Genomic DNA, 20,688 nt, shown 5'->3' with positions numbered 1-20,688 from the left:
TAAATAAAATGTGTTCAACTTAAAGCAGACAACAGCACCATAACTAGGGCATATATGCATTCATATGTAATTAAACATCTGTTTTAGTTGCATTGAAAGAGTCTTCTTGTAAAATGACAGAAAACAATGGATGGTTAACAGCATTCAGTTTTTTATTTATTTTATTTTGCACAATTCAAACAATAAAATTCAAAATAAAGAAACATAACAGAGATAAATGAATATCACAGTGCAGGAAGAGGCAGAAAGACAACTTGGCTTATTTGAAGCCTAAACCTCTTAAGGATTACTTTTAATAAAATGTCAAATATAGGGAAATTATGAATATCTGAATGTCATTTCAGCTAACTTTACATGTACTTTTCTCAAAAACTGTACAGTAATATCTCTTGAAAATATACATGGGCATAGCAAGGGTCGTCATAAACAAGAATCCCGTGAAATATTTACATAACCTCTTAAGGATTACATTTAATAAAATGTCAAATATAGGGAAATTATTAATATCAAAATGTCATTTGAGCTAACTTTACATGTACTTTTCTCAAAAACTGTACAGTAATATCTCTTGAAAATATACATGGGCATAGCAAGGGTCGTCATAAACAAGAATCCAGTGAAATATTTACATAACCTCTTAAGGATTATTTTTAATAAAATGGCAAATATGGGGAAATTATGAATATCTGAATGTCATTTGAGCTAACTTTACATGCACTTCTCTCAAAAACTATCCAGTAAGACTACATTACATTTGACATGGAGATATATGGGGTCATCATGAACAGAACTTTAGCTATCCAATGAAGGAATTTTTTTTTTTTACAGATCAAAGATTATTATTAGGTAATATTATAATTTTCGAACCCTTTTTCAATTAAAGATTATACAGCAGTGTATTTCAGATCATTGTATTGTTGTATTTCACTTAATGTACAAAATGACGTTGTTTTTGACTTGTTTTATCAAATTAGACAAATTATTGATGAAATATTGATCTATTTCCGGGCTTTTTGGGCTATCCAAGCACCCGTACCGTAACACCACGAATAGACGAGCACTACATTTCAAACGTCGGCTGACGTGACCGAAGTTCCGCAGATGACGGACCACTTGACCGCAGTCAGGTTCCGCCCCTTTCGACTGATTAGAATGTACTTTGGTCAAACGGATAGAAAAAAACCCACTGCCTAACTGGGCCATAGGTTAGCATACAGAGTGAGCAGTTATAGCAGTACGTGAATTTACTTGAATAATACTGACGTTATGACGAGGAAGAGGGTCGTCAAACGTGATGGTTCATCCTCCGCTGCCAGCAAAGTTCAGGGGTCTGCCAAAGCCCAGAAGGAGGGGAGACCGTGAGTTTGCTAACGTTATCTTAACCTAGCCTTACTTCACTTCTGTATTAATAGCTTTCAGTTGGTCATGGCTTATGCTGTTATTAATGTTGCATACACGTGTTGTTATCATGTGAAGGAAGCCCGTCTCTGCATCTGGTAGACTTATCGTCGAAACCACTAACTTCCTGTTCAACTGAGACGTTGTTTGAGAGGGTTTCTGACAGTGGTGTATAAAGTACCCAAAAGCCATACTTGAGTAAAAGTAAAGATACCTTACTGGAAAACGACTCCAGTAAAAGTGAAAGTCACCTATTAAAATACTACTTGAGTAAAAGTCTTAAAGTATCTGATATTTACTGTACTTAAGTATCAAAAGTAATTTTCTGATATTAAATGTACTTAAGTATTGAAAGTAAAAGTACAAGTAAATGCTGTTAATAAAAAAGCAAAGGGTCAGAATTTTGAGAATTAGGAAGTTTATTCTTTTAAGTGCTGTGGTCACCATGACCAAGGACAAGGAGTTGTGTTGAAAATAATTGGGTTGGCTGTGATTCATCCAGGAGCAACAAAGTTCAACACAATATATTGTACATAAGTATACTTTTGCATCTACTATAAACTATGGGCCTGATTTGAACACAACAGGCAAAGGTAAGAAGAATATTTCACTCCAACATAAGAAAACATTTCTCGCAAATATGGCCACGGTGTTGGTCTTCGTCACCACCGTCGTTTGTTGCGGGAGCAGCACGTGCTTCCATTTCTGCTTCCATCATGAAATCAGTCATCGTAGAGTGGAATTCTACTCATGTAGTCGCTCGCTAGCTAGCATCCTGGGCATCACTGGGAATCAAAAAACCGTGGCTTTGAGAGCACTTGTTTGCAGTTGCGCATTAACATGATTAACCAATGATTTAACTTGCAAGCTAGGTCCACTGATTCACCAAACCTGCTTGCTTGCAGTCTGTGTTCCACCACAGTCCCCCACGTTGGTCTCATGATTCATTTTTTTTCCTAAAGATAGATTTTATTTTGTAGCGAGTAACGAAGGTTTCAGGGGAAATGTATCGGAGTCAAAGTATCAGTTTTCTTTGCAAAATGTAGTGAAGTAAAAGTAAAAGTCAACAGAAGTATAAATAGTAAAGTAAAGTACAGATATCCAAAAAAACGACTTAAGTACAGTAACGAAGTATTTCTACTTCGTTACTATACACCACTGGTTTCTGATTGCATCTCTGTGATCACAGCCCTCTAGCTGTATGTAAAGAGGGTATATTTACCAGCCGTCGACATGTGCGACACCGTCCTGCGACAAGACGTGTGTGTGTGTGTTTATGATTATGTAGATGAACGGATTGACATATAGATGTGTTTACTGCTCTAGCAGGGCTGTACTGTAGACATGAAGCATGTAGCAGCAACTTGAATAGTATGACAGAGCTGGATCAAATACATAGTAATAATACATAGGAAACAATGTCAGAAATGTGTCAAATAGGTTGAAAGGACACTTATAAGGACAGGCGAGGAAGTGTTTGAACGTTTGTGGTCAAGGACTGGATTGTAAAATGTCTCTATACTTCAGTAGAACTCATGACTTATTATCTTCATATTCAGAGTTTTGGTTGTACACTTAAAAGACAACAGATCCGTGAAGTGTTTGCAAAATACTACGAAACGGAGTAGAAACAAATGGTTCTACAGTAAAACAAAGGTTGCGTTTCATGACATTGCCGTTCATCAATATGGCACGAGGCTTTGGACATGTTCTAGAAAGATTCAGAGGTGAAGAGCAAAGTAAAGGCCTTGGATCAGGACAGATGAGGAGACAATTTGATGGCTGTTAAAATAAATCACCTCCTATATGTTCCCCTCGAGCAGTGTGGAGGAATCAGTCTTCGACTAAAAGGGCTCTTCTGGCTGATTAGAGTGTTAATGGAGGGGGTGGGAAGGATTGTCCATTAATTGGCAATAGTCTGAACAGCATCGTCTTTTCTGCTGTTGCCTCTAGGGAGTAAAGCCTGACTCTAATGACAGCCTGCCCTCTTGATTAGACCATCCAGTTCTTCTCTCCCACATTAATGCTGCAACCACAGACTGATTGGACATGTGCGGACCGGCTCTGTACATGCCAACTGGCTTGAGCGCACACATTCCCGTGTACATCTGTTGTTTTGAGCGGTGCTGTGTTCACTCACTGGTGGACACACTGAAGCGCAACAGTGACGTCAGTCAGTCAGTCAGTGAGACTGAATTCTTGTTCGAGTCAGTAAAGCGATTCGGGATTTCCACCTCCAGCACCTCACAACTCTCCTGGATGGAGCAAAGTTGCAGCTCAAGCCAGATGTAAAGTGGATGAAGAGGAGAGTGAAGCTGATTCGGTGTTGTGACACTTGTTCAGACTGGACGTGTGTTGATCGGGGAGTGGGAGCTGATCTGTCTTCAAGGAGGGAATTAAAAAATCACCAATAACCAATAATAATGTCAAATTATAATTTGGCTACAGTACAATAAGTATTTGAGTTAGTTGGAGACAACCTGGAGGGTCATCTGCCTTTACTGACACAGAGCATGTGAGATAATGGTCAGATGTTCAGTAGTCACATTGATGTTATTCCTCTCTCTGTTCTCAGCTCCGGGTGGTGGCTGAAAAGAGGAGTATTGGCCATCGTTGTCTTACTTCTGGTGCCATTCTTGCAGAAGAAACTCCCAGAATTAATCCAGCACCTTGTTTACTCTCACAGAAGTAAGTGAATTCCCTCTCTGCCTCTGGGAAGTTCTCTAAACCTTCAAGTTGCTCACACAAACTCTCTTCTTTCCCTGTTGGTAGTCAGGGTACCTTTCTTTGTTGACCTGAGCCGACCTGCTGATCTCTCCCTTAATCACACCATCAACATGTACTTAACATCACAGGAAGGAATCTCTCTTGGGGTGTGGTGAGTATAAGCCAAGTTTTTCTCTTTCTCTTTCGAAAGTCGATATATAAAAAAGCGAAGACTTTTTGTGTAATGATCCAGCCATCGGTTGTGTCTGTAAGCGGGTGTACTGTTCTGAACTCTTCAAGGCACACCGTTCCTGACAGACAGCAGAAAGAGGCTCAGGGGAAGGACTTGGCATGGTACCAGAACACCTTGAGGGATGGAAGTCCAGTCTTCATATATCTTCACGGGAACACAGGCACAAGGTATGATAAATAATGCAAAAATGAACTTGTATTATACTTTGCTCCCCGAAGAAGCAGAGTCTCAAAGTTCCACGCAGCTTGACATATCTGGGTTTGCTATTTTAAGACACCTGTGTTACCTTGAATCCTTTTAACAGGGCAGAAACTCATCGGGTGGGAGTGGCAAAAGTGAGTGATCACCACCACAAGCATATTCATCTTTTTGAAGGTCTAATAAAGATTTGCAAGTCTCAATAGCCACTCTGATGACAGTAAAGCGTTGTGTGTCAACAGGTATTGAGTGCACTTGGTTACCACGTGCTGGTGCCTGACTACAGAGGTTGGTGAAAATGAAGATTTATGTCTCCTCTTCTAAACGCATTATTCCATCGCTACGCTTCTTTGCCTTCCTATTGATTGTGATACACGACCTTCTCTCATTGATTTAATATAATCTGGAGGCATAAGCTCCGTGTAGAGTAATGCACTTGTGTTTAATGACTGGTTTGTTGTAAGGCGGGTCAAAAGACGGCGGCGGTTCAATTTAAGGTCAGTGTCTAGTGCAGGTGTTTACCTCTGAGTGGCTGCCACCTGGTGGCCATGAAGAGGATCGCTATGCTCTTGTTAGTGAGCGGTACCTGATGGCGAGAAACTCTGGCAGGGTTTGGTGATTCCACCGGGGAGCCGACTGAAGCCGGTGTGACGACTGATGCCCTCTACTTGTACAACTGGGTGAAAGCACGCAGCGGAAGCAGCCTGGTCATCATCTGGGGACACTCTCTTGGTACCGGGTGAGTAACGGAAGACTCCCAATCTACAGCATTTGAGAAGTAGAAATGATTCATGTCACTGTTGTAATATCTGCTTTGGATGTGCATTGATATGCTCCCCCGGTAATGTGAAGCTTTAAACCTTGATGTAATAGCCTGCAACACTTGCACTTTTTGCTGGAGCAAGGGCTCCACACTCAGGAACACAAAATGCATCAACAGGAAATCAGCGCAGTGCTAAATACATAACCATTGATTTAGTTGACATGGCAGTCCTACGTTTATGACAGAGGTGATTGAAATTAGCCCACAGCTACAATAAACCCGTCACCTTCAGGAATACAAAGAGGAAACTGTTTATTCAAAATGTGCTTTTCTGTGCAGAGTGGGCACAAACATTGCAGTTGAACTGACTGAGCGAGGTAGGTTTTGCTGCCAGTACATTTAGGCAAATAGAAATAAGAGGAAAGAATTGCAACGTCTCTGTAGGATGACTATTTCCTCTTGTCTTCAGGTGAGCATGTTGATGGTGTGATGCTGGAGGGTACATTCAATAGTGCTCGACAGCAGATACTAGTCCATCCTTTTAGCTGGGTAAGCTAAGTTGTCACTTTTGATATTTGGTTTATTCATTTAATGTGGCTGCTACTTCATTACTCAGAACCCTTCGATGTTTTATTTCCTTTCTGTTGACAGTATTACTGGAAGTTCCCGGGCGTTGGGTACTTTTTCCCAGAGCCATGGGCAGATAACAAGTTTGTCTTTCCTACTGAAGAAAAGTAAGTTTTCATGAAACTCTTAACATGCTGCTTATACAAAACAGTTTGATATTGAATGATTCATCAAACATTAACCAGCTTTTCATTTAGTTTGGACCCGACTAGAAGACAACTTTTAAAGTTAATCAACAACTTCTTTATTCGATGGCAGCCATTGTTCACTACACATTTCGTGCACCGCAACAACATTTCACAATAAGAGCCCTACTTCCTTCCAATGTGTAAAATCTCATAATATATATTTATATATATATATATATACACAGTTATATTTAGTCACTTGAATATAATGCAACCAGTATGAAAATATAAGCATGTTAACAGTTATTACTAGACTTATTTGTTTTTCTTATTCTGCAGTTTAAAGAAAATGAGATGTCCAATCCTGTTCCTTCATGCAGAGGACGATCACATTGAGGTTGCTCAGCAGGTATTTACTGGCACATAAAGCTACTTTTCATCTGATACAATGCACACTGAGGTGGTATTTTTCTGTATAAATGTAACTGAATAAGCGTTTTCTCTTTTTGTTTTGGGTAAACTGAACAGTTTTTTGCTTTTCTCTCCCAGCTGTATGAGGTAGCAGTGAGTGCCCAGAATGCAGAGCGAGTCAAGCTGGTGTCATTTGACGGTTCTCTGGGGTATCTGCACAACGGCTTATATCGTGACTCCCATCTGCCTGACATCGTAAAGTGAGAAAACATTTCACTTAAAGCGATTATATGCTTGGCAAAACACGTATCTATTTTATTTCTTCGGCGTGTATGTCTCATCATGTCTCCTCTGCAGGGAGTTTGTGCTGTCCTTATAATGTTGGAAAGACGACTGAAGAAGAAAAACCATGCCAGACTTCATCATCTGGTTTCATTTGATCACACGCTACATTCAAATGTTTTGCTTTGCACTGTTATCCGTCTGTCTTTACGCTGTCATCTGTCTAAGAAAATTTAAAAACGCCATAATTTACGAATCAATGCAAAAGTTGATCAGGCAAACTGATTGTAAAATGATTTTTGTGATTGCTTTATCCTCAATTATCATAGCACTTCCCTTTGGAAATGTGATTTGGGTGAGCCCTTGTTGCAGTAGCTGCCCTCTACTGGGCTTTGTTGTGTGGTGATAATGCTCATCCATAATACTGAATAATGAGTTTGGTAATCCAAGGCTTAAGATGTCTCTGTGTCAGCAGCTGGGAAATATCTGTGGTTTTCGAAAAAAAATATTTTAACCACAAAGTATACAGCGCTGCATTGTGCATTCAGATGTGTGTAGGAATCTCAGTTAAAATGTCATTGCTGTTAAATTACAATAAATTATGTATACATTTGACTTCATTTGACTTCCTGTGTCAACCAGCACAGGAAGTGTTGGTCTGTCGTTCTTTCACTTTTGTTCCAAGATAACACACATTAATATACTGGTCTCATTAGAAAGAACTGCAGAGTTGGTGTAACTCATCTTTACCTTTCATAAATTCTTAATGGATTGACGAGGATTAATTCAGGTACACGCAGCACCGTTTACAGTTGCCTTGAAGAAACTGTTCAACCGCTAGGGTTCTTCGATAACCAAGGAAGCCATAGTGACTAAAGAGTAGTTACAAATGTTCCTGTTCTTCTAAATGTACTTGATTATTCTACTGATATTATATAGATTTCTTTTCTTTGATGAATTCAAATCTCTTTAGAAATAAAACTTCAGTTATATATCACATTTGTTTAGATGTTAAGTGACATAAAAACTCAAGAGCATGTGTAAACAGTCAAGGAAGCTGGATCTGTCTCCTTTTGAAGACAAGGTTTGACCACATTCACAGAATGTTATCTTGATAGACAAATACAGTTGGATTACCTTTGAACCACTGTTGTAGATGGAGCATTGTTAAAATGTAGCTCTTTCTATTATACTTTGGTGTTGTGGTTCTGATAAGAGAAGTACAACCAACTTTATTAATGACTTACAAGGTGAAGCCTGCAAATGTTCCCATGGTAGATATTTATATGATGTGTTGTCAATAATCCATTCATTCATTTGAAGGTCTTAACCTGTGGTATCAAGTGATCTGCACTATCGTCAGAGGAGCATGGACATGCAATCCAAACAGATGTGAATACTTTAAACTGCACGTCAATGCATGAAAAGTGAGATATTGTTCAGACATCTTCAGGCCCATTACGAGGCCTCATCAGTGAATGGACCTGTGTTTGTTGTGCGCGCGATCATGTTGCATCCACCAGGTTTGCCAAAGGTGAGCTGAAGCTCCAGTCTTGGCAGTCGGATGACGTGGCTGAAGGTTGCGGACGATGCGCCGACTGAGTTTCTTTACTCACCGTCTGATCCATCGCGTTCCCCTCTGACTGGAGGATGGGAGTCATGTGACTCAAGTCGGCCAATCCAATGTGCGTGCGATGTGCGCTTGTGAAACGCTTACGCCATATGCGTACGAGAGCATCCCTAAAATTGCCTCTGTCATACAACCAGGAAGAAGGTGGGATAGCCGTACAAAGCTAACATCCCCAATCTTTCTGTATACTTTCTCCGACAAATAATGGGATCGTCCAGGTGGAAGGTAGCAGCGGCTGCTTTTCTCGCTCTAGTGGGCTCTTTATTACCTGTCGACGCAGATGAGCATGAACACACGGTAAGACGGCGCTGAGAGGCCGATTGAAAAGAGGGAGCCTTGAAAATAATGGACGTTTGTGCTCGGTGTGACATGCTAGCTGTAGCTGCGACGGCTAGCTGCACTCAAGAAAACGGCATTACAGACACGACATAGTGCATGGCTCGGTCCGTTGGGTTGTTTATCAATACTTGGTGAACTATTTAACAGAAAAGCATTCATTTTGCGTGCTAACTTGTCACCACTTATCGGCCTAAGTGCTTATGGCTAACGTTGTTAGCTTGTTAGCACGTCTTCCTCACTGGTCTTCACAAGCTTTCCTTGAGCACCAGCGGAAACTACTGCGCTCAAGTTAGGCTAGCTAGCTAGCGTTAGTAAGTTAGTTAACGCCAGTTAGTTCGTTAGTTGCTCAACAAAATAAAAACTACTTTCCTAATGAAATTGTAGTCAATCCAGACAAACAGGATGTTCTTGAAGTGATGACTGCGGTAGTCAACGTCACACCAGCCAACGTGATATTATGCAGAAGCACCGGTTAAACGTCGGGGCCTCTCGGTATCTCGTCTGTCTTCTCGCTTTTATCAGACTCTGGTGCCCAAGTTACAGATGATTAACAAGTTAATACGGTGTATTACATTGTCTTCTTCGCATAGTGCAGCTGACTCAGGCGTGAACGCTGTTAACATAGTGGAAAGGGATATTGCATTCCATTGAACTTCTTTGCGTGTAAGCAAACATTACACCAGATTTTATAGTGTGATGACGTACATTTTTTTTATGTTTGCATGAATTTGAATGCAGTGGCTGATTAGTTTCAGTGTAAATGTGATGATTAGTCATCTTCTGTCTGAATCAAATGCATCTGTAACGTTAGCTGTTTAGTTAGTAATATGAGGGTGAACATGTATTGCCAGTTATTTTTAAGTAACTTTCTTGCAAAATGTCCAATGGCTAGAATATGAACCCAGCAGGACTAGAAGAACTGGTGTTGCTTTCCCGGATTTAACATTCTTTTTTTTCCCCCACTTGCAGTACACAGATAAGGAGGAGGTAGTTTTATGGATGAACACAGTGGGGCCTTACCACAACCGACAGGAGACATACAAGTACTTCTCTTTGCCCTTCTGCGCGGGCTCCAAGAAGACCATCAGCCATTACCATGAAACACTAGGAGAGGCTCTGCAGGGAGTGGAGCTTGAATTCAGCGGCCTCGACATCAAGTTCAAAGGTAATCTTCTGTTCTGACTTTCACTTGTTGAGTACATGTGAGCTGATGGGAGCATTGAAATGATAAGTTGTCACTCGTCTCTGCATCTGTAGGTCTTATTCTTTTCCCACACCTCACTTTCTAACATAAAGGAAATGTGTTTATTTACGATCCCTGCAGATGAAGTCATGCAGACAACATACTGTGAAATTGACCTGGATAAAGCCAAACGGGATGCCTTTGTCTATGCCATAAAGAATCACTACTGGTACCAGATGTACATAGACGACCTGCCCATCTGGGGTAAGTGATACTTTATTTATTTAAAACAGACCTTGAGAGACGACTAAGACATTAGGGGGTAGTGAACACATGCCTGTGTTCTGAATTGTCCTGTGAATTGGAGTATTACTGCAGTGTTTTCTCATTCAGGCCATCTGTGTCTTCCTTTCTGTCCTTTCCTTTCCGTGTGCCTATTAGCTTATCAGCCTCTTAGTAAGGTTTGCATTGACACTGTTTCTCTTGCTTAACCGTGTGTTTATCTTGGCACTAGAGAAGTTAAACCAGTTCTCATGCAGGGTACTGTCCATTCATCCCTGGCCAATTTGCTAGGGGTGTAACAATACACTGATATCATGTATGAGATGGCTTACTGAAAGGCACTCAACTCCGTATGTGTGGTGCCTCTTTAGGAGTTCAGCATGTTTTTTTTTTGCGGCGTTCTTGCTGATTAGCTGCTGTCTTCAGTTACTGTCAGCTTGTCTGGTTGTTGTTATGTTGTAGAGAGCTGTATATAGTTTCATGTATGCTGCTGAGAAACTGTTTTTAATAATGGAATCACACGTATGTTTTTAGCAACTGAAATGCTAGCATTACTTAAAAATGTGATTGTGATGCACATTGAAGGGCACTTGTTATCTACACTCTACTGGTTATGTGTTGTTATATGAATGCAGACATAATAATAATAATCAAAAATGTTGTGACTAATTACAGCCCTTGAACTTATTTGGTGCATTCACATGTAGAAAAGAGCTTTTGACGTCAACTCCGACTGTGAGGCGCTCCATTGTTGTTCTTTACTCAGAAGCATATTAATGAGCCACTGTCCTTACAGACTCTTTCAATGCTGTAACAAGATGTCAGTGTGTGTGTGTGATCACTGACATACGTGGTACAGTGGGGCCACTCCTACAGTTGCTCAAGCATAATGTTGTTGGTAGTGGGTGGGGCGCCGGCATTTGCTGAGACAATTGTCCATGTTTGTATCGTACATACTAATGCCTTAATCACAATGAATAAATATAGACTTTAACCTCATGTCCGGTTTGCCGGCGTGGTTACGGAACTGGTGCGCTTATCATGTCTGAAACAATGATGTTTGGTCGGGGTTGTTCCACACAAAGCCTGGAGCAGCAGATCTGTAGTTAATCATGTTAACTACAGTGTCTCAAGTTCGATTCAGCTCACCTGCCCAAGTTTGGTAAACTAGACTTAAAAACAATGCCAATGCCGGCTTTAATCATAAACTGCGTCGTACTCACTACAGAGAACTTTCTCATAAGTGTGACCTGTTGCCACAAGGGAATAGCATTGACTGTCTAGATTAATATTGAAATTATTTGTTGTGTTTCCATGCAGTGGAGAAACGGAAGGATAAATGTGCGGTACGCAGTGTGCCGACCCGTCGGGAGTGTATTCACAGCGACCGCATCGAAGTGATTAGCTCAGAGTCGGAGATTGTTTACGGTGGCCAGCAGGGACAAACTTTGTTAACAGCTGAAGCCTAAAGACTGAATGCTACAGATGATTGCTACGAAGTTAATGAGCAGTGTAGCAACGAGCAAGTGACCTTTCTTTGGCATTTCCACAGCCCGATTATTAGTTTTCTATAACCAGAGGCTCATTGTTTACACCGTTCTGTTCGACCACCACAGTTCTCTGATTCAATGTTTGTCAATTTCTCAAAGGTATCGTTGGTGAGGCGGATGAAAACGGAGAAGATCATTACCTGTGGACGTACAAGAAACTGGAGATCGGCTTCAACGGCAACCGAATCGTTGACGTTAATCTGACCAGTGAAGGCAAAGTCCGACTTGTGCCAAACACAAGAATTGCAATGTCCTACTCTGTGAGTACTGAACGATCCACTCGTTGGTGCTTTGTATGTGCTCATGCCTCGTAGTCTCATGGGGTTCTGCTCATGTAAACATGTAAACCTCTCCCACCACAGGTGAAGTGGAAGAAGTCAGATGTGAAGTTTGAAGACCGATTTGACAAGTACCTCGATCCGTCCTTCTTTCAGCACAGGGTGAGCTGAATGTTACACGTCTGGTGTTCAGAGGTTTGTGCCGGTGGCTTGTTTGTAACGGCACAGTTGCGTATGACCTTTCAGAAGGTACGAGTTGAGCCTCGTATTTTGGTAAATAAGATGTAATTGACCGGTCTGGTGACTTTTGGCTGACTATTTGACTGTACCTGCCATTGGGGCTGAACTCCTGCTGGGCTCTTTTAAGAGGAATTTGTAATCCGCACCAGCTGCCATAGCCAGAGGATGAAAACGTGTGTTTCCTGCCCCGACTTGTACAGACAATCTGAGGGCATGGCTGTTACAAACCAGTGTTTGTGATTTAAATACCTTTTAAATATCCTTAGTAATGCATTCAGCAAGTTTTCACACCACTCAATAGTTCATTTGGTTTATGAGGCTTTTAATATTTCTTATATTCTGTTTTGATAAAATAACTTTATGACATGGTTACGAACTAGAATAACTCTGGATTTTATTCATTCTACTTTTAGATTCACTGGTTCTCCATCTTCAACTCCTTCATGATGGTCATTTTCTTGGTGGGTCTGGTGTCCATGATTCTGATGAGAACACTCAGAAAGGATTACGCCAGATACAGCAAAGAGGAGGAAATGGATGACATGGTAAGGTTTTTACCTTTTTTCTTTTTTTTTTTTTTTTTTTTTATTGACTCAGCAGTTTGCGCGTGAGCACGTTTTGTCATCATTATTTTCTTAAAAACCGTAGTGAATGGAGGGATTTGCCTTTTAAATTCTGTTTCAAGTCTTTTTCCCTCCTTTTTTTTTTTTGTACTTGAGTTCCAGTGATGACGGTGTGAGTTTATTTTGTGCAAGAACTTTTTAAAAATGTCTTCTTGTTTTCCCTTTCCTCGCTGTGCACCATCAGGACAGAGACCTGGGAGATGAATACGGGTGGAAGCAGGTACACGGTGATGTGTTTCGGCCGTCAAGCCATCCGCTGATCTTCTCTTCGCTCATCGGCTCCGGCTGCCAGATCTTCTCCGTCTCCTTCATCGTCATCGTCGTTGCTATGGTTGAGGATCTGTACACAGAGTGAGTGGTTGGCGTTGCCTGGTTGTAACTTTACTGTTGTAACTGTGGGTTTGGGGTCAGCTACCAGCTTCCATTTCCAATCCAAATCGTAAAATAGAATTATTATTATTCGTGTGCAAATGGGGGAAAACACAAAATGTCCTTATAGGTCCTTAGAGGTAATGCTTTTATGACGCCTAAGTGTATGAAGAGTCCTGTTCATGTGTTTTTCTGTGAGTAATGTCTGACATCCAAGTTCTCTATTGAATTATAGGTTAAAACATATGATTAGACGTCAGTGTAGGAAAACACGATAACTATAAAATAACAGTTTCAGGGGAATGAAGCCCAAACACTGACGGTGTACCGGACGTCACAGGGCTCCACTCATATCATTTTTCTCTGCAGGAGAGGATCCATGCTGAGCACAGCCATTTTCGTGTACGCTGCCACCTCACCTGTCAATGGGTACTTCGGGGGAAGCTTGTATGCAAAACAAGGAGGTAATAAAAAAAATATACACAGTCCATATATCTCATTCTCTGTATATGGGCGACTGTCTTTATTTCCTTTCAGAATCGTAAATGTCTCACACGATGCTGTTTTGATTTGTCTGAATATTACAGGCAGAAGATGGATCAAGCAAATGTTCATCGGGGCCTTCCTGATCCCAGCCATGGTGTGCGGGACTGCCTTCTTCATCAACTTCATCGCTATCTACTACCACGCCTCCAGAGCCATCCCATTTGGCACCATGGTGGGTTTGCCACAGTCGCGCGTCCCTAAAAACCACAGAGTTATGAAGAACATCCTCCCGAGTCCACGGCGGTGTGGCTGTGCTGCACTGTGGTGTGGAGTTTATCAGGCGTGGAGCTGATAGACAGCTGAAGTAATAAGAATAGTGTAGAAAGTATTCGGTCAGGTGTGTTTACGCTGCACCTCACATGCTGCAGGTTCTTGAAAAATAGTTTTTATGGTTCGGCCCGGAAAACTATGCTACGCCTCATCTGAAGAACATTAAAATCAGATCACAGCCTCTAAAACACATTCCACATGATGCTGACTCAATGCAGTTTCTCAGTTCTGATGAGTTTGTTTCTGCATTAAGTGCCAACATTTCCAAACGGAACAGTAAAAAAGAAAAAGAACGTGAATGTTTTCCAGAGAAACTCGTCAGTTACTTAATTGCAAACAGCTGTTTTTGGGGCTCGACACTCAACGGTTATGTGTCTGTCAGTGCAACACAACATCAATCTTAAGTGTCGAGTAACCATCTTGAAGTCAAATCAGGAAAAAGCCAAGTTCAAGCTGCATCAGTCAAACGTGTTATTTTAACAGACCTGGGGCAAAACCTAAAAGTCTTCTTTTAATAACCACAAGCCTGGATATATTTGTTATTCATCTGATTCTATGAGCACTAGTGTTTGGGCATTTGTATCTCTGGATCAGGTTTTGGAGATCATCTGTCAATCTTGCCTTACATGACAGCTGGATTCTCGGGATGTCAAGAAATCACGCGACAATCTCAGGATCACATATCGCACAAAATCCACCATGTCAGGCGTCCAGTAATGCGTTTCAGCGTCCTGTGAGCAGCTACTTGCATCTCTGGGCGTGGCTTAGGTGTGACACAGAGAGGCGACTGTTCATTCTAAACAACAATGGCGGCTCCAACAGAGGTTAGCATAGATGCTGCTGTAGCATCATTTATATCAGAAGTGGAGAGTATTTCTTCATTGAAGGAAGAGCAAAGATCGCCACTGATGGCTTTTCTAGATGGAAAAGATCTTTGATTGACGGGTGGTTCATCCCATCACCTGCAGATGGTTCTGTGTAACAAACCATCTGGCGGGTCAGGTTAGAGATCCAGCACCTCTTAAAACGAGTCCAACAGTGTATTAAATGTCATTGAGCTAAAAGGAAACACTCACCGGGACATGGTCAAAGGACAGTTGAGATAAATGAGGGGGGGGCTCTGAAATCGCCCTGGAAGTTGAACCAGCCAATAGCATATTAATCCTGTTTGTTTTGTGCAGGTTGCTGTCTGCAGTATCTGCTTCTTTGTCATTCTGCCGCTGAACCTCGTGGGAACAATTCTCGGGAGGAATCTGTCTGGCCAGCCAAACTTCCCCTGCCGAGTGAACGCCGTGCCGCGACCCATCCCCGAGAAGAAATGGTAAGTGTGGCTCAACACAGGCAGGGGCAGTTTAGTCTCCGAGCGTGGTGTTTAGCAATTTGTCTGGAGCAGAAGTCCTCATAGTACATGTACAGTGTACAAAAATGTCACAGATATACCCGTCACAAATAACCAGAAGCGAATATAACGTCTTAAAGTTGCTTATTTTCTTTTATCAAAAGGATATTAATTCACAATGACGTGGAACAGAGAAATGACCAGCTAATTTAGGTGCTTTTTACAAGATAAATAAATTAAATGCGTACTTAATGTGTATTTAGTAATCATCTTGTGTACTACTGTGCGGCATCTGGCATGCGTCCAAACATGGCATCCAGTGTGTTTATCGTCGTGGAAACAGTGTAATGACTGATGGAAGTTGTTCTTAAAGCATGAAATGAATACTGTGTTCCAGTGTTGCACAAGTGGAAAATGGCATTGCTGTCTACACAAACTCTTTGGGGAATGAAAAACATCAAAGCAATAGACTTGAGTGTATTAACATTTGCCAAGCTGTCAAGCTCTGTGGGCAGCTGCCAACAGGAAATGGTAGATGTGACTTAAGGCCACCGTCAGACTTTGCTAGAATTTCCGATCTGTGTCTCCTGTTCCTTCTCATAACGCAATAAGTCATGTACACTGTGCCTGCAGGGGGAGGGGGGTGGATGCGACCAGTTGTGTACAGAGTTCAGTGTGTACAGTCACATTCATATGTTGAACCTTGTGCGTCAGGTTCATGGAGCCAGCCGTCATCGTCTGCCTCGGGGGAATCCTTCCATTCGGCTCCATCTTCATTGAAATGTAAGTCCGGGCTGTAATACTGCGGGCTTTGTTCGCTGCGAGAGGATCTTTACAGCCGCTGACACGTTTTTATGTCCTCGTTGGTCTTCAGGTACTTCATCTTCACGTCCTTTTGGGCCTACAAAATCTACTATGTGTACGGCTTCATGATGCTGGTCCTGGTTATCCTGTGCATCGTGACCGTGTGTGTGACCATCGTGTGTACGTACTTCCTGCTCAACGCTGAGGACTACAGATGGTGAGTGTGTTCACGTTTTGTCCTTATTCTTGACGCTGACTTTTCCAGCACAGTGAAGGCAACGTACAAGTATAACCTGGGGGACCTTTAGTGATTTGTAATAATTACGGAGGACGTCTGTGATCTTACTTCCGTTGCAATCTGCTCTGTGAAGCACGGAGGTCATGTGACGATATTAGTTCCGTGGGAATCAGCATCTCTGTGATTTGATTTGATTTATTTCGTTTTTCTGCCTCTCCCAGTCGAGAATTATGAAGGCTTCGTTGTAAATTATAGATTTAATTTTGAATTCAAATTCAGGAGGCTCATCTCGCTAACAGCATGGAGAGTAGGGCTGTATCGAAGGTCCTTTTTAAAAATACATTCAAAGCTTGTATTGAGGTGTTTGAATGAAGCTTTGAATGTCTCTCTGAAAAATGGGGAAAACAAGATTTTTCTTTGAGGTTGTAGAAATGTCATTTATGGTTCTGTTTATGTAAGTAATCGATAATATTTCCAATGTCTAGTTATGAATGAAGCCTCGATGCTTTGAACTGTCTATTCAATACAGCACTAATGGAGACTCGTTCACACAGGCACCGCAGTAAGAGGTCCTTGCGGATATAAACATAAATAGACCAATATGATTTTTATAATATTAAATATCAATATTATATAGTGTAAAATGTAATATAAGTAGATGTTACAGATGTATTTCTGAATCACTTGGTCCCCTGGGAATACTTCCTGTGTGAAAAATATTCAGAGAGTTATTAATGATTTTAAAAAGTGACTTCTGCTTCTGGTTAAGTCTCTAACTGTTGATTCCCCTTCTCTGTTCTAGGCAATGGACCAGCTTCCTCTCTGCAGCATCCACTGCTGTTTATGTTTACATGTACTCCTTTTACTACTACTTCTTCAAAACCAAGTAAGTTGTCAGACTTTGTTCACCACATACCCACACAAGTCTCACAATGGGCAAAGAATACAGAACTCTGTTGCTTTGCTGACATGCTGCGTTCTCCCTGTTGTATTTCAGGATGTACGGCCTATTCCAAACGTCCTTCTACTTTGGCTACATGGCCGTGTTCAGCACTGCCCTAGGAATCATGTGTGGTGAGTCCAACTGCTACTTGTTTGAATGCTGTACGCAGCATTTCATGCATAATGCAGGCAGAGCTCGTGAATAAGTTGTTGCCGTTTCCTAAAGAGCGGGCCTCATGCAAAGGCGTTTTAAGTATCCATATCTCTCAGGACCAGTGTGTACGACGGAGTGCTATCTGGCGGCTGAGGTTTCAGATTGCAACCAACAGAAAACCAGTCCCTTTCAAAGAGTACAGAGGAGCCTACGGTGGCCTTAGTGTGTATTCACCATAAGTGATAAATACAACTGTTCGGCTCCGCTTATGGGCGAGTTCCCAAAGGTTAAAAAGAAGAGCTTCACACGGCAGGGCTTCAAGTCAGACGGAACAAAAGTAACCGTTAACAGTCACAGGGGACCCGCAGCAACGATGTGTCTTTAGAGCAGCGTCCTGCTGGGAGAGAGAGGGAGGAAGGGTTCGACCTGAAGCCGGATGCTAAAGCGAAGCAGCAGCCCATGATTTCGTTGGGAGGTAATCAAAGGGACAGTCGTGGAGAAAGATGTAAGAATATTACACAGCAGGTGGTGTTAACCTGTCAGAAGCAATGTAGGCTCCTCCCCCCGCACAGCAACTTTCATTAAGACCCAAACACTGAACAGAATATTCATTTTTCTTTTAGTTTATTTCAGTGACGTATTCCAACTCGCAGAAATTCATTCAGATTAAGGTGTGTTAAGACTTCATGCAACCGGCCATAGACGCAAATTCTGAATAATAAGAGTTCACGTAGGAACAAATCTGTGCACGAAAAACACTTCTTTTTCCACACTGGTTCTTCTGCTCAAAGTGCAGTGAAGCAGCGTTCCCTCTGCAGCTGAAAGCCAAACTAATCCTTCAGCGTGAAGAGTAATAAGTCGAGGCTGGAACCTCGCTCCCTTTGTGGAGCTTCCTCCTATCCGCGCTAGCTCCGACAGGATGCCCTCTGGCTCTGTCGGGTTGTCTGGTGCTCATTTTGTGGACAAAGGAAGTGCTTCCTCTTGCTCAAACCTTTTATTGGATACCTTCACCAGTAATCATTTTATCCTGTGATGGATTAACCTGCAACATGAGAGTAGGGTGATAACTCGCAGCCACCTAGAAGAAAACTGACCGACCACATGTTGTTTTCCAGGTGCCGTGGGATACGTGGGAACAAGTGCCTTTGTGAGGAAGATCTACACAAATGTGAAAATTGACTAAAAGGCAAAGTAGCAACACGGGGATCTAAAATGGATTTGCCTACGAGTATCCTGAAGGACGGCAGGCACAAGTCATTCTTTATTACTTTTCTTTCCTGCGAAGAGATTGTGAGAATCTCACTTTGTACAATGTAGTTTTTTTTTGTTTTCGTTTTTTCCGAATGAATTTCAACGCAGCATCTAAGAACAAGAGCAAATCTGCGGACGAGATATCAAACACAAGGTTCTGTTTTTATCAGTTGCTTTCAGACAGACATTAGGGCAACGTTTAAAAGGCTGACGTGGCTTCTCTTTTCCGACCCAGTCCCACCTGAGACCAGAGAACATAAATGTTTATCGATGGAATAGTGTAGCTCTCTTCAGTGAAGAGGCCTAAGTGTATTGAAAGCCTTTGTTCTACTGGGTCAGAATATTGGAGAGTTGGGTTCATGCCCACGTTCTGACCTGATTTCTATTTTGTATTCTTGAACTCACTCGAAGTATCGTTAATCCACAGTGCAGTCGTTTGTTTCTGATTTACTTCCACTGCAAAACGATGATAGAAAAAGCTCACGCAAGAACCATCCCCCCCGTTTTGACTATTCTAAATTCCCTATTACAGTAGCAATCCATCCAGATGTTGAGGGAGATTTTAGTCCTGCTGTAGTTCACTGTACAGACGAGAACAGAGGGACTGATCAACGGTTGAGGTACAGTAAGAACCGATTTTTAAATGGATGTTGGATGTGATCCAATTTCCCCGTTTAGTTGGGGTTTTCTTAATGTTTGGGTTTGAATGAAGTCTACTTGTAAAGATAATATATGGATGGTTGGGAGTGTATATAACCTTAATGTACCTTTAGATGTAGATCCCAAATGTATTTTCGTTGTACAGATTTACTACAGGGTGTTTCTTTTTTTTTTTTTAATGAATCATTTAGTTATAAACAAACAAACATGTTTTTTTCTTTTCTTTGCTGGTGCTTGGGACGGGGCTGGTGGCGCTGTTACATCTTGCCTGAAATTGCATGAAGTTTTCACCAAACCATCTGCTCATCAAATCCCACTTCAGTCAGCGCTGTCAGTTTTTTTTCTTTTCTTTTTTTTCAGTCTCAAAATGTAAAAGGTTCATTTTTGAGGACTGGTCAGCCTGCTTATGGACACTCTTATTTTGATTTTATATATTATTTAAAGCTTTAAAAGGCTCTACATCTTCTGGTAAGCCATTTTCCTCATGTTCTTTCAGTTGCCTAACCTAAAACATAAATTTGTGAATGTCAGAAGGAATGAGGCGATTGCGTTGTTTTCCGCAAACATACTGTACAAAGTGAAGTTTATGTCCACTTAAAAACTAGATGTTTTCATAACCACACAGTGCTGCGGAGTGTTTCAAACGCTTTTCTCCATTTTGTGTAAATACAGTATGTACCCTACTTGTATGAGAAGTGGCAATGCCTTTTTTTTTTTCCTTCTAATTTCTAGTTCCCCCCCCACTGAAGTTGATTTTGGCACCTCATGTTGTGTACCAATGTCTGATTGGACATTTTGAACCTGCATAATAACTTGCTGTAAAAAGAGAAAATAAACATGTTTATGTACAGGGGTTATTAAGTGTGGTTTTGATCTTGAAGATAAATATTTTGAACTGAATTATTACATCATGTTCTGTGTACAGGGGCAGAATGTGATGTCAAAGGTGTGTGTGTGTGTGTGTGTGTATGGGGAGGCATTGTTAATACAGGCACAAATCCTCACCTGAGGTAGAACACAACACAATTAATTTTGATGATGGTTGCAATAAAAAAATATTGAATGCAGAAAAATGATGGTATTTAATAGTTCAGAACAAAAGCACTCGAGAGATGCTACTTAATTTCTTGTCATGTTTAAGCCTTTTGCTCAGATTTAGTGTCCTGCTAGCTGCCCTACACCAAAGCAAAACCTATGCTTTAAAAGAAAGTTCCATTACTTAAG

At 41.4% G+C, this 20,688-nt stretch overlaps 2 protein-coding genes across 2 annotated transcripts; both read left to right on the top strand.

The window, feature by feature from the left end:
• The first annotated feature begins 1,134 nt into the window (after positions 1-1,134).
• LOC306702836 (lysophosphatidylserine lipase ABHD12) lies at positions 1,135-7,386 on the top strand. The gene is made up of 13 exons (XM_079168551.1): positions 1,135-1,358; positions 3,974-4,086; positions 4,171-4,276; positions 4,405-4,524; positions 4,662-4,692; positions 4,798-4,843; positions 5,165-5,294; positions 5,658-5,695; positions 5,788-5,867; positions 5,970-6,052; positions 6,413-6,482; positions 6,623-6,744; positions 6,842-7,386. The coding sequence occupies exons 1-13, from the start codon at positions 1,267-1,269 to the stop codon at positions 6,861-6,863; spliced, it is 1,053 nt and encodes a 350-aa protein (XP_079024677.1). The 5' UTR covers positions 1,135-1,266; the 3' UTR covers positions 6,864-7,386.
• Positions 7,387-8,532: 1,146 nt separating this feature from the next.
• tm9sf3 (transmembrane 9 superfamily member 3) lies at positions 8,533-20,330 on the top strand. The gene is made up of 15 exons (XM_079168418.1): positions 8,533-8,693; positions 9,705-9,900; positions 10,060-10,182; positions 11,850-12,010; positions 12,113-12,190; positions 12,682-12,813; positions 13,076-13,242; positions 13,630-13,724; positions 13,848-13,978; positions 15,258-15,397; positions 16,130-16,198; positions 16,290-16,436; positions 17,260-17,343; positions 17,455-17,531; positions 18,669-20,330. The coding sequence occupies exons 1-15, from the start codon at positions 8,601-8,603 to the stop codon at positions 18,734-18,736; spliced, it is 1,761 nt and encodes a 586-aa protein (XP_079024544.1). The 5' UTR covers positions 8,533-8,600; the 3' UTR covers positions 18,737-20,330.
• Positions 20,331-20,688: the final 358 nt, after the last annotated feature.

The sequence above is a fragment of the Pholis gunnellus genome (assembly GCF_910591455.1).
Source record: "Pholis gunnellus genome assembly, chromosome: 11".
In the NCBI taxonomy this organism is placed as follows: Eukaryota; Metazoa; Chordata; class Actinopteri; order Perciformes; family Pholidae; genus Pholis; species Pholis gunnellus.
This window is presented reverse-complemented; position numbering and strand designations above follow the sequence as displayed.

What these genes read in the sequence shown, in the direction of transcription:
- LOC306702836 (XM_079168551.1), top strand. Translation starts at nt 1,267, where the DNA reads ATGACGAGGAAGAGGGTCGTCAAACGTGATGGTTCATCCTCCGCTGCC. An exon ending in AGTTGAACTGACTGAGCGAG is followed by an intron (nt 5,696 to 5,787) that starts GTAGGTTTTGCT and finishes TCTTGTCTTCAG; the next exon opens with GTGAGCATGTTGATGGTGTG. An exon ending in CATCTGCCTGACATCGTAAA is followed by an intron (nt 6,745 to 6,841) that starts GTGAGAAAACAT and finishes TCTCCTCTGCAG; the next exon opens with GGAGTTTGTGCTGTCCTTAT.
- tm9sf3 (XM_079168418.1), top strand. Translation starts at nt 8,601, where the DNA reads ATGGGATCGTCCAGGTGGAAGGTAGCAGCGGCTGCTTTTCTCGCTCTA. An exon ending in CAGATGAGCATGAACACACG is followed by an intron (nt 8,694 to 9,704) that starts GTAAGACGGCGC and finishes CCCCACTTGCAG; the next exon opens with TACACAGATAAGGAGGAGGT. An exon ending in TGCCCTAGGAATCATGTGTG is followed by an intron (nt 17,532 to 18,668) that starts GTGAGTCCAACT and finishes GTTGTTTTCCAG; the next exon opens with GTGCCGTGGGATACGTGGGA.